At 45.5% G+C, this 13,495-nt stretch overlaps 1 protein-coding gene across 1 annotated transcript in view; it reads left to right on the top strand.

Moving 5' to 3' along the window:
- Window positions 1–13,495, top strand: part of LOC136873813 (uncharacterized) — a 902,018-nt gene that overhangs the window by 850,786 nt on the left and 37,737 nt on the right. Inside the window, exons 7-8 of the mRNA XM_067147067.2 lie at window positions 4,116–4,240; window positions 8,895–9,037. Coding sequence (XP_067003168.2) covers window positions 4,116–4,240; window positions 8,895–9,037 — 268 coding nt within the window. The remainder of the gene's footprint in view (window positions 1–4,115; window positions 4,241–8,894; window positions 9,038–13,495) is intronic.

Below are 13,495 nucleotides of genomic sequence, written 5' to 3'. Positions count from 1 at the left end.
CATTTAGCCCCGGGAATTAACCTGGTACTCATTTTTAGTGGCTGAATAGAAATTATGAAGGAGTGGTTGTAAAAAGTTTACGGGTATTGTGAGAGAGGAGCTGGATCTTACGAGAGGTAAGAAATAGGTGATGAAAGATAGTTGGGAATATCAGTAGAAAATATTTTGTGTAGAAGATATAACATGTGGAGTTCACGGCATTGGTGCACTCGAAGCCTTGACAGCTCCTTATAATAAGATGATATATGAGCATCATATCGCAAATGAAAGAAGATATGGTATATCATACGCAGCTGTAGAAGCTCCAGTCCAGTTTCTTGTTACTGCCGTATGTTATTTCACTCAACACTAATACTTCTGTAGATAAAGTTTGTGAAAACTGCAATGATAATTGCGAATATCTTATGAGGTCATGAAAAATATATTTTCACACCAGACAAATACTTCGGCTGTACCTTAATCAAGGCAACGATCGATCCCTTCCTCTCCCATCGTCGCTATGAGACCTACCTGTGTCAGTGCGACCTAAAGCAAATAGTAAAGGGCCGATGACCTACATGTTAGGCCACTTTAAACAACAAGCAAATAGTGAAAAGGATTTTTTTTCTTCCTCGTGCGGTTAAGAGACATGGAACATACGAGATCAGGTTCTTTCCACGAACCTGCTACGCTGACGTAGCAGGGGGAGAGGTGATACTCCCACGTGGCGCATCCCAGGTCGCGGATAGGGGGGTCCTAACCGGCTTGCCGGCGGACTTCAGGGAAATAAAATAGCTCTCGCGGACCAAACACACAACCCCCTGTGGGTGGGGGGACGCAGACGAAGAATTCATCCACGGCATCCTGTGCCTGTCGTAAGGGGAGACCAAGGGATGATCAAATTAGAACCACGAAACTACTTGTGATTAGTACCACCACGCGGGGAATACCATGGGTCGCTTTTACTTGCGCGTAGTACCACTATGTTGGGTACTAAATAAGTTTGTGATTAGTAGCAAACGAGGGCTCGACGGCTTTTACAGCACCTGTGATTAGTAGCACTATAGGAGCGACACCATGGGATGAGGGAACCCGTGGTTCTGGCTTGCCTACGCTTAACACCCACTATATGAAGAACATCACGGGATAGTACGAGTCCCTGTGGTTAGTACACTTCGGTGATGAACACCATATGTTTGCGTTGCCTGTCAATGGCGCCGCAATGTGCGAAACACAGTAGGTCTGTAATACATGTGCGAAGTTCATTACCTGTGAGCAGTAGCATGATGTGTGGAATACCGCGAGTCTACGCTACTCTTGATTAGTACCGCAACATGACAAATACCATGGTTCTACTTTTCTAGCGATAAGTACCACGATGAGAGGCCGATGACTTGGATTTTGGACTCCTTTCGACTACAAGCACCATCGTTTCAGTGTCGTGCTATAGAGGCTGTCCCTTGGTCAGTAATACTATTGTTCTATGTCAGCTTCTGTGCATGTGAGGCACTGTGGGTCGGTTCCACTGATCATTTTAAATTCATATCCATCCATCCGTTCATTCTTCGTCCTCACGTTTTGAATTATGGTCAGTGGAGGATTTTAGGTTTTTAATTTGTCATTTCATTTCGCATCGTTAGGGGCCGATGACCTAGATGTTAGGCCCCTTTAAACAACAACCATCAATCATCATCGGATTTCTTTTTGACAACTTTTATTACGTACAGTTTTTCAATTCCGCTAATATTAACGAAGTAATCTGGCATTTTGGGTTTGTCCCCTTTTGTTCCTTCACCACTATAAATGGTGTGATTGAAATAAGGTACGTCATAGGTGGTGGAAGGTGGTATTCTAAGCAAACATCTCCAAATATTTCACTCCGATCTTAATTCTTCTTCTTCTGTTCGATTTTGGCCACTACGTCCACGGAGTAACAACTGCGGTGTCCTGGATCATCTTTTCCCTCCCCTGACTTTGATCTTCTGCCAATATAGCTTCATTCGTTGGCCTATCTGTTTCATTCCTTCTTCTGAAAATTCCTGGCGTGCTTTACGTGCCCTTTAGAGCGTAACCAATTCAAGTGACGCGGTGGCGCAGCGGCTATCGCCCCGTGTTCAAATCCCTATGACTTTTCTTTTTCATTTCTTCTTCTTATTCTTCTTATTCTTATTATTCTTCTTATTCTTCTTCATCTTCTTCTTCTTGTGTTCCGGTCTTCTAAGGACCACGTTACAATTTCAATTCTTCCTCCTTAGTTGTTCCTTCCTTTTCTTCCAGTATTCTTTCATTGTTTCACTGTGCTTCTATTTCCTTTCTTCAGTCCACTTTGCGCCTGTTTTCCTTTCCTTCCTCCCTTGGAATCCCCCCATTTGTAAGACTTTCTTCCTAAAAATCTTTCTTTCTAATAATTCTTCTTCTCGTATATTGTTCCTTTCCAGGTCTTTCTTGACTTCTTGAATCCAGATGGTAGTTGATTTCTTTTCATTTATTTAAGTCCATTGACGATAACTACACGAATGTTTCTTATCAAGTTTGTGGATACAAGGGCGTTATGTTCATCCTCGTTCCAAAGTAAGTGTTATGTATTTATTAGGGTCTGTATACAGTCGAAGCTCGATATTTCGAACTTCCATTACTCGCGACTTCGGGGGTTGAACAAAGCCATTCAAGTAGTAATCGCCAATGGATAAAAGTAAATAAGGAAAACAAAAAAATCATCGGTATTTGAACACAGGGTGCTAAAGTGTGAAATCGTGGCAAAAGCCACTGCGCCACCGCGTCGTTTGAACTTGCTACGCGCTAAAAGGCACGTAAAGCACATCGCAAACGTCGACCATCATTTTCCCGGAAACGGTCGAGTGTCTACGGATAAGCCCAAACATGTGTTCGCTTATTTCGACCTCTCTTTTGCTGAACGAAGTTTCTGGGAAATCGGGTTGCTACTTGACGAATAACCCTCGTAAGTGATACATGTGCCGCGGATCAGTATTTACGCCTTTAACATTATCACAACGGCATTTCTAGGCGCAACGACAATATCTAGTACTCTTAGATATTTACATTGACTCGAATTTAATATTCATATGTTTGTTATGTGCGTACGATGTCTCGATTTTGTATGATTGACCCTAGATAAAAGAAAACACCCATAGTATCCCCTGTCTGTCGTAAGAGGCGACTAAAAAGGGGCGACCAAGGGATTATTGAATGAGAACCATGAAACTACTTGTTATTAGTACCATCATGCGAGGAACGTCCGACTCGTTGGCCGAATGGTCAGCGTACTGGCCTTCGGTTCAGAGGGTCCCGGGTTCGATTGCCGGCCGGGTCGAGGATTTTAACCTTCATTGGTTAATTCCAGTGGCCCGGGGGCTGGGTGTTTGTGCTGTCCCCAACATCCCTGCAACTCACACACCATGCATAGCACTACCCTCCACGACAATAACACGCAGTTACCTACACATGGCCGATGCCGCCCACCCTCATCGGAGGGTCTGCCTTACAAGGGCTGCACTCGGCTAGAAATAGCCGAACGAAATTAAAAAATTAAATTAATGCGAGGAAGATCATGGGTCGCCTTTACTTGCGAGTAGTACCACTATGTTAGGTACACAATAGGTTTGTGTTTAGTATCAGCAGTGGGTGGGGTCACTATGGGTTTACAGTACCCGTGATTAGTACCACTCTATGAGCGACACTGTGGATTTTCGTTGCCTGTGATTAGTACATCTATGTCAGGAACACCATGGGTTTGCGTTGCCTACGATTGGCACCATTATGTGAGAAACACCATAGGTCTGCGTTACCTGTACGACGTACAATACTTGTGAGTAGTACCATAACGTTTGGAACACCGCCAGTCTACGCTACTCCTGATTAGTACCGCAACTTGAGAAATACCATGGCTCTACTTTACTAGCGAAAAGTACCATTATGAGGGGCCGTTGACCTGGATTTTGGACCCCTTTAGACAACAAGAATCATCAATTCAGAATTGTGCTTTGTAAGCAGTCCCTTGGTCAGTAATACTGAAGATAACCGCGATGTATATCACTTGCGTCATTCTGTTTGCTACAACCTTTAAAAATTATATTTTGTGACTACCACTAATTTATTAAAAATTCTGTTCTTTTCAGGCTTGGAACAAACAATGGTGTAAGGTTCGTCGTGAAGAGTCTGGGATCCTGGTACAGCTCGGGAACAGCGCCTCGAACACTGTACTTATCCCGGCTAACTCAACCCTCTGTCGCTCGAATTCACGGTAAGCTTCATTTATGATAATAAGTGTGTTGTCCTTCTGATGTTAGAACAGTTTTATATGATTAACCTCGGTATAAAGGTTGAGTTTGCACTTGATCATGATATATTTTCAATAACCCTTCCATTGCCAATGATCTTGAGAGACGTCGGAATTGTTGAACTATAAATAGTAGTGGAAGTATGCTGATACACCCATGGTGGAGAGGCAGTTTGTTTGCCTCCTACTCAGAGGTCTCATGATTCGATTCTTGGCCAGTCCAGTGATACTCCAACATCTGTAAGTCGTCTGGATGGGAAGCAGTCGTCTTGTCAAGCTACGGTACCACGGGAATGGCAGAATGTAAGGAAATTATGCTGGAGGAATGAAAATGATGGAGAGTTCGTTGCTACCCTCGCCGGCTCTTATACTACACTGCCGGGAAAAAAACATGCAACATCCTCAAGGACAAGTTCATTTTATTCACAAACGATGTAACAAGTGGTTCCTCATTGCATGACTATGTGATTACAAATTCAGACCAAATGAATCACACATGTCACAGTAAAGATTGCCCAAACCGTTGCATCACTACACAGTGTACCCCTCTGGCGGTAATGCAGACGTCTATTCACGCATGCAAACGATCAAAAAATTGTGGGTGGGGGACGCAGATGAAGAATACACCCACAGTATCCCCTGCCTGGCGTAAGAGGCGACTAAAAGGGGCGAGCAAGGGATGATTGTATTAGAACCATGAAACTACTTGTAATTAGTACCACCACGCGGGGGACACCATAGGTCGCTTTTACTTCCGCGTAGTACCACTGTTAAGTACCAAATAGGTTTGAGATTAGTAGCAACAGAGTGCGTTGCCGGCTTCTACAGTATCTGTAATTAGTACCACTTTAGGAGCGACACCATGCCTATGATTAGTACCCACCATATGAGGAACACCACGGGCTAGTGCGGGTCCCTGTGGTTAGTATACGTGTTGCCTGTAAATGGCGCCGCAATGTGCGAAACACCATAGGTCTGTATTACATGTGCGAATTTCATTACCTGTGAGTAGTATACCATACTGTGTGGAATGCCGCGAGTCTACGCTACTCTTGATTAGTACCGCAACATGACAAATGCCATGGTTCTACTTTCCTAGCGATAGGTACCATTATGAGGGGCCGATGACTTGGATTTTGGACTCCTCCTTTAGACTGCAAGCCTCATCGATTCAGTATTATGCTATAGAAGCATTCCCTTGGTCATTAATACTATTGTTTTACGCCAGCTTCTGTGCATGTGAAAAACTGCGGGTCGGATCCACTGATTGTTTTAAATTCATATCCATCCACTCATTCTTCGTCCTCACGTTTTGAATTCTGGTCAGTGGAGGATTTTGGACTTTTAATTTGTCATTCCATTTCGTCTCATTTCGTACCATTAGGGGCCGATGACTAGATGTTATGCCCCTTTAAACAACAAGCAGCATCATCATCAAACGATCATAATGGTGCCGAATGGCATCCTGCGATAGATTGTCCCAAGCATCTTACTCTTTCTGATGCGATTTGGCAACGGTTCTTGCAGGCTCTGGAAAACGCGTGAGTTCCCACTTCATCAAGTCCCATACGTGCTCAATTGGCGAGAGATCCGGTGATCTTGCTAGCCAGGGCAATTGTTGTACACCATGTTGCGTCGTAACTGCTGTGTGTGGACGTGCACTGTCCTGCTGAAAAAGCCCTCACTTTCCTCTCGAACAAATGGCGGTAGCACGGGGACAACAACCTGTGCAATGTAGCGGTTACTGGTTGCATTACCCTGCAAGAACACCAACTGTGATCGCGAGTTGTAACTGATGGCTCCCGCACACCATGAAGTCTGGGGTGGGACCTGGGTGTCGTGGGCGAATGCACTCTGGAATAGGCCGCTCACCAGGTCTACGCCGTACACGCGTACGTCCATCACTTGCATACAGGCAGAACCTACTCTCGTCATGAAGACAACAGAGCGCCATTCCCTTCTCCAGTCGACTCTTTCACGACACCAGAGTAGGCGTGCTTGGCGGTGTCGTGGGTCAGTGGTAGCCTGACGAGAGGCACACGTGATCTAATCCTGCTGCAAACAGACTGTTCCCAATGGTCCTTGGTGACACAGCAGGTGCAACATGTAACCGGATTTCGTTCCTGGATGATGTTCGGTCGGCGACCGATGCTCGCACAATGCGTCGATCTTAACGCGCGTCTGTACTACGTGGACGTCCGGAACTTGATTTACGGGTGTGAGAATGTTCCACAGACCACTACTGAAAGTAGCAACGCACCACCGGTACATTGTGCCCAACATGTGCAGCAATCCGTCGATACGTCCATCCAGCTTCCCGCAGGTCGAAAATGCGACCCCCGTTCAAATGGCTGCAGTTGTTCAACAGGAGCACATACTCGTCGTACCCTAGTTAACACTGTTCACCTCTAACCTCAGCACAGTTACTGAGTGCAGAGTCAAGAAAGTTTGCACAGACAGGCCCCCTGAGCGCCATCTGATCGTCGATGTCCGTGACACATGAATCACAAACACAACAACCCCTCAGTATGTACATATTAAACCCTGGTGCCACTGAGCACAGTCCTTCAGGATGGTGCATGTTTTTTTCGGCAGTGTATTTGCATACAAACACGCATTACAGCAGCTGTATATGGACGTCCATTGTCCTGCAGAAAAAGCACATCACTTTCCTGTCGAACAAATGGCGGTGGCACATCGACAACAATCTGTGCAATGTAGCGGGCACTGGTTGCGTTACCCTGCAGGAGCACTAACTGTGATCCTGGGACACACTGTATATCTTGTGTAGTTCAGCCTTCTTTCAGGCTGCTCGCAGAGATTTTGGATTATGTGACTATGTAGTGCGAGAATTTCCTGTTATCACCGCTGTTTCTAGACATTTGGCATGATTGGAACGGACAACTGCGCGCTCAACGGGCTAGTTTAATGGCAGAAAGACATCCCAAGCAAAATTATTGAAGGCAACGATATAGGTTGCCTAGAACAAAACGTCAAAGAGGTTAGGTGGGTGAGATACATATCTGCACGCCACTAGCTGAAAAACATTGAATGTGTTCTATCTTGGAAACCTTTCGGAATAGGGGATAAATGTCCGTATGAAGTTTTCTTTCTTCAAATGGTCGTTCTTGTAATATCTCTGAATATTGACCATTCCTCTTGGGACACTCTTTATATCTTGTGTAGTTCAGCCGTCTTTCATTCTTTCTTTCTTTCTTTCTTTCTTTCTTTCTTTCTTTCTTAGCTACATACTAGAGTAAGGATTGAATTGGGGAGAACCGGGCGAGTTGGCCGTGCGTGTAGAGGCACGCGGCTGTGAGCTTGCATCCGGGAGATAGGTTCGAATCCCACTATCGGCAGCCCTGAAAATGGTTTTCCGTGGTTTCCCATTTTCACACCAGGCAAATGCTGGGGCTGTGCCTTAATTAAGGCCATAGCCGCTTCCTTCCATCTCCCAGGCCTTTCCTATCCCATCGTCGCCATAAGACCTATCTGTGTCGGTGCGACGTAAAGCCCCTAGCAAAAAAAAAAAAAAGAATTGGGAAAAATGATGACTTAAGCAACGTTCAACTTTTGCATATTGGTTTTCATATCGTTACATGTCACAAAGCTGAACTCAAGAAAAAACAAATTGTCTTAAGCACATTTCCAGATGCTGCGTTAGATATCATTACGCATTCATGATCAGAAGACATTAGGTATGTAGTCGGTTAGTCTTCCTCCTGTTCTTAAGATTTCAGGTTTGATCCTGATTGGGGTCGGTGGTGTTTAAGAGTGTTTAGTGCGACAACTGCGTATCGTTGGCAGCTGGCGCGTTTAAGAACCCCTTTTCTTTTCTTTCTTTCTTTCTTTCTTTCTTTCTTTCTTTCTTTCTTTCTTTCTTTCTTTCTTTCTTTCTTTCTCTCTTAATCTTTTTAACCTCCAGGGTTGGTTTTTTCCTCGGACTCAGCGAGATACCTCACCTCTACGGCCTGAAGGGCAGTGTCCTCAAGCGTGAGAATTTGGGTCGGGAGGATACAACTAGGAAGCAGGACCAGTACCTCGCCCAGGCTGTCTCACATGCTTTGCTGAACAGAGGCTGGTGAAGGGATGGGAAGATTGGAAAGGATAGACAAGGAAGAGGGAAGGAAGAGGGAAGGAAGCGGCCATGACCTTAAGTTAGGTACCATCCCGGAATTTCCCTGGAGAAGTGAGAAACCACGGAAAACGAGTTCGAGGATGGCTGAGGAGGGAATCGAACCCCTACTATGTTGACGTCCCGAGGCTGATTGGAGCCCGTTCCAGCCCTCGCACCAGTTTTCAAATTTCCTGTCAGAGCCGGGAATCGAACCCCGGCCTCCGGAGATGTCAACTAATCACTTTAACCATTACACCGCAGAGGCGGACTTAAGAACTCCTACAGGACAAAATTTCGAACACCATCATCTCTTAAAAACTATAGGAGTTGAAGGGACATGAACTATCTCGCTTAGAAGAGTGCAATTTTATTTTTGATGATGATGATACTTGTTGTTTAAAGGGGCCTAACATCGAAGGTCATGAGCCCCGCAATTTGTTTTAAAAGTATTATATGAATCGCAGTGCATTTGTAATTACAATTGTATTGCTCTTTTCGCAGGTCCCGGCAGTTCGCATTTGGAGTGTTTCACCATGTTGGACAAGTCCGCCGGCCCTCCTTGTTCCTGGCTGGCAACACAGAGACCGAGAGTCAGAAGTGGATGGCTCACATCAGAAATTTGTTGAGACCGTATCCTCATTTCGGTTAGTACTTCCTACCGCATTTTTATTCACTTTCTTTTAGACATACAAGTTACAAAGTATCAGAGTATGGTGGGAAGCCTCCGTGGTTCAGGTGACAGCGCACCGGCATCTCACCGCTGGGTTCCGTGGTTCAATTCCCGGTCACTCCATGTGAGATTTGTGCTGGATGAAGCGGAGACGAGACAGGTTTTTCTCCGGGTACTGCGGTTTTCTCTGTCATCTTTCATTCCAGCAACACTCTCCACTGTCATTTCATTTCATCTGTCATTCCTTAATAATTGCCCCAGAGGAGTGCGACAAGCTTCGGCACAATTCCAATCCTCGCCGCTAGATGGGGGCTTCATTTATTCCATTCCTGACCCGGTCGGATGACTGGAAACAGGCTGTGGATTTTCATTTTTCATTTCAGAGTATGGTGAAGTTGCCTTGATTCGCAGGTACAGTTACTCAATGTTTCATCCTTAGAACACGTATTTTTCCATTACGTTCTGCGCAGAAATTTCTAGCTTAACTCGTTAAATTTTTCAGTAAATAGTACTCGAATGCTCATTTTCTCCCTTTGCGAGCGCCACTTGTTATCGTTTTTTAGCCTACAGGGAAGTTTAATTGTATGACCGTACGCAGAATGCATATGCGTTATAATTAGGGGCGGATGCTGAAAAATGAAAATCCACAGCATGTTTCCAGTCATTCGACTGGGTCAGGAATGAAGCCCCCATCTAGCGGCGAGGATAGGAATTGTGCCAGCTGCCGAAGCCTGTCGCACTCCTCTGCGGCAATTATTAATGAATGACAGATGAAATGATATTGGAGAGTGTTGTTGGAATGAAAGATGACGAGGAAAACCAGAGTACTCGGAGAAAAACCGGTCCTGCCTCCTCTTTGTCCAGCACAAATCTCACATGTAGTGACCGAGATTTGAACCACGGAACCCAGCGGTGAGAGGCCGGCGCGCTGTCACCTGAGCCACGGAGGATCGGCTGATGTTGATGACCTAAAAAACTACTGAAAAATTATCAATAAAATGCTGTTAAATTTGTGGAAAAAATGATATAAAATAATTTAAAATCATTTTAAAATATTCGACCAAACTGAATTCTGGTGACTGTGTAACAATGGCTTTATATTAGTAATATATCCCTATTCTGTTCACTGTACAGCTCTTGTTTTAACAGAAATGATTACCTCCTAATTCACTTGGAACCAAACCAAACCCCAAACCCCATGGCACTACAGCCCTTGAAGGGCCTTGGTCTACCAAGCGTTCGCTGCTCAGCCCGAGGCGTGCAGATTGCGAGGTGTCGTGTGGTCAGCACGACGAATCCTCTCGGCCGTTATTCTTGGCTTTCTAGACCGGGACCGCCATCTCACCGTCAGATAGCTCCTCAATTCCTATCACGTAGGCTGAGTGGACCTCGAACCAGCCCTCAGGTCTAGGTAAAAATCCCTGACCTGGCCGGGAATCGAACCCGGGGCCTCCGGGTAATAGGCAGGCACGCTCCCCCTACACCACGGGGCCGGCAATTTACTTGGAAGTGTGTGTAAATACGGATATGATTTGCAGAATGCCCTAGGAAAACCTAGGAACACTTGTTGTTCTTCTCACTAGTTACAGAGATGTTTCAGATGTTTTTCTCGTTTAACGTGCTGCTGTACAACAAACTTCCTTTCCGTACTCACTGTAAAACTGCACAGTGAACAAAATAAAACACGCTCATCTATTGTACACACGTCTTTTCCAGATGCATTCACTTAGCTGAATTTAAAATGTTCTTTGTGGTGGTTTCACTTTTCGGCATTTTTTTTTCACAGAATTATTTAGGTGAATAATGCTGTACTGGTCCGCCTCTGTGGTGTAGTGGTTAGTGTGATTAGCTGCCACCCCCGGAGGCCCGGGTTCGATTCCCGGCTCTGCCACGAAATTTGAAGTGATACGAGGGCTGGAACGGGGTCCACTCAGCCTCGGGAGGTCAACTGAGTAGAGGTGGGTTCGATTCCCGCCTCAGCCATCCTGGAAATGGCCTTTCTTGGTTTCCCCACTTCTCTTCCAGGCAAATGCCGGGATGGTACCTAACTTAAGGCCACGACCCCTTCCTTCCCTCTTCCTTGTCTATCCCGTCCAATTTTAACCCCCTTCCTCTCCGCAAGGCCCTTGTTCAGCATAGCAGGTGAGGCCGACTGAGCGAGGTACTAGTCATCCTCCCCAGTTTTATCCCCAGACCCAGAGTCTGAAGCTCTAAGACACTGCCCTTGAGGCGGTAGAGGTGGGATACCTCGCTGAGTCCGAGGGAAAAACGGACCCTGGAGGGTAAGCAGATAAAGAAGAAGAAGAATTCTGTACTGAAGAGGAGAGATATAAACTTACAGGGTATATCCCTGATGATGTTACAAACTTTCAGGGATGATGAAGAACGGCTGATGGATCAATTTGAGATAGATAAGGAACCGTATTCGAAAGCGATCGAGTCAAAATTCTACTCATTCAAGTCAGTTTACCTGCACAAGTTTCACAAGCTGCTCCACTTACAACAGATGATCGAAATGGCATCCCCCTGCGTCACTGCAGGCATGGCATCATCGCACAAAGTTCTGTCGTACCCGTTCGAATATCCCCAGTGTTGTTTGAACCGCGTCGCAGGCAGCAGAAAACCAGAGGCTGCTGCTCGTCGGGATTGTCTCCCCAATTGTTAGCGATGGGCGAATGATACGGAAGTTCGAGCAGGCTCGAGTCGGCCCGATACGCTACATAGGCCCGATGCCGTATCGAACCTGTTCGAACAGTCAGGCGACCCCACACATCGACTATGCGGAGCACGGACGGACCAGTCGTCTTATTAGACTACTACTAGGTACACTGCGTATATTTATGTGCGTGGGGTGGTGAACACAACGTTCTCTGAGAACGGAAAGAGCATATGTTTAAGTCTTTCTGGCAGTACGAACAACAGATTGGTAAACGCAATTTTATGGAAAGCTATTTATTTCGTTAATATGTACCTTTGCATTTTATATTTTGTCCGCTCTTCAGAAATGCGTTTCTGTATAACTTTGTCGTGTTTTGCAGGCTTAATGTTGTTAATCATTACTTTCAAGTACCGATAGTTAACATGTTTTTATATGCTACGAGTTATTATTTTCTCATTGATACTTAGTAATACATTATTATAATAGACGACTTTGTTATTACTTCAGACAGAGCAGACAATGGCCGGTGGTAAAAGGTCATGGACTTGGGACTACTTTGAAGAGCTTCCAGACAAACGAGTAAAATGCACACGATGTGATAAAATATTAAAACACGATAGGAAAAATACATCGACGTCAATAAATAAATAAATAAATAAATAAATAAATAAATAAATAAATAAATAATCTTCGTCCTTCGTCGACTGACACTATTCCAAATGAGGGGGAGGCACCTCCACATAAAACGACTTCGACATATGCAGGTAAAATATCCTTAATAGGCTCAGTTTTGTTTTTCATGAATAGCACAGTGGACGGCCGCTCGCATTCGACTGGTGAAAGGCTCAGAATGTCCGCATGGACAGGGTCTACAAAGTTACTCTACTGTTGAAGTATACAGTTTATACCGATTTTACGTGCAAAAGCATTACCGTACGTTATGAAACCATCAATTTATTCATTGACTGGCAATTAGTCCACCTCTGTGGTGTGGTGGTTAGTGTGATTAGCTGCCACCCCCGGAGGCCCGGGTTCGATTCCAGGTTCTGACACGAAATTTAAAAAGTGGTACGGGGGCTGGAACGGGGTCCATTGAGCCTCTGGAGGTCAACTGAGTAGAGATGGGTTCGATTCCCACCTCAGTCTTCCTCGAAGTGGTTTTCCACTTCTCCTCCAGGCTATTGCCGGCATGGTACCTAACTTAAGGCTACGGCCGCTTCCTTCTCTCTTCCTTGTCTGTCCCTTCCAAACTTCCCAACCTCCCGCAGGGCCCCTGTTCAGCATAGCAGGTGAGGCCATCTGGGCGAGGTACATGTCATCCTCCGCAGTTGTATCCCCGACCCAGAGTCTGAATCTCCAGGACACTGCCCTTGAGGCGGTGGAGGTGGGATCCCTCGCTGACTTCGAGGGAGAAACCTACCCTGAAGGGTAAACAGATTAAGACGAAGAAGAAAAGAAGAAGAAGATGATGGGACCGGGCGAGTTGGCCGTGCGCGTAGAGGCGCGTGGATGTGAGCTTGCATCCTGGAGATCGTGGGTTCGAGCCCCACTATCGGCAGCCCTGAAGATGGTTTTCCGTGGTTTCCCATTTTCACACCAGGCAAATGCTGGGGCTATACCTTAATTAAGGCCTTTCCTGCCCCATCGTCGCCATAAGACCTATCTGTGTCGGTGCGACGTAAAGCAACTAGCAAAAAAAAAAAAAGATGATAGGCAATTAAAGAAAACGATGCCGAAAACCGAAAAAGTAGTTAGCGGGTCGTAAAGCCAACA

Source organism: Anabrus simplex, chromosome 5 (assembly GCF_040414725.1).
Source record: "Anabrus simplex isolate iqAnaSimp1 chromosome 5, ASM4041472v1, whole genome shotgun sequence".
Lineage (NCBI taxonomy): Eukaryota > Metazoa > Arthropoda > Insecta > Orthoptera > Tettigoniidae > Anabrus > Anabrus simplex.
Note: the sequence above shows the minus strand (reverse complement) of the source record. Positions and strands in the feature narration are given on the sequence as shown.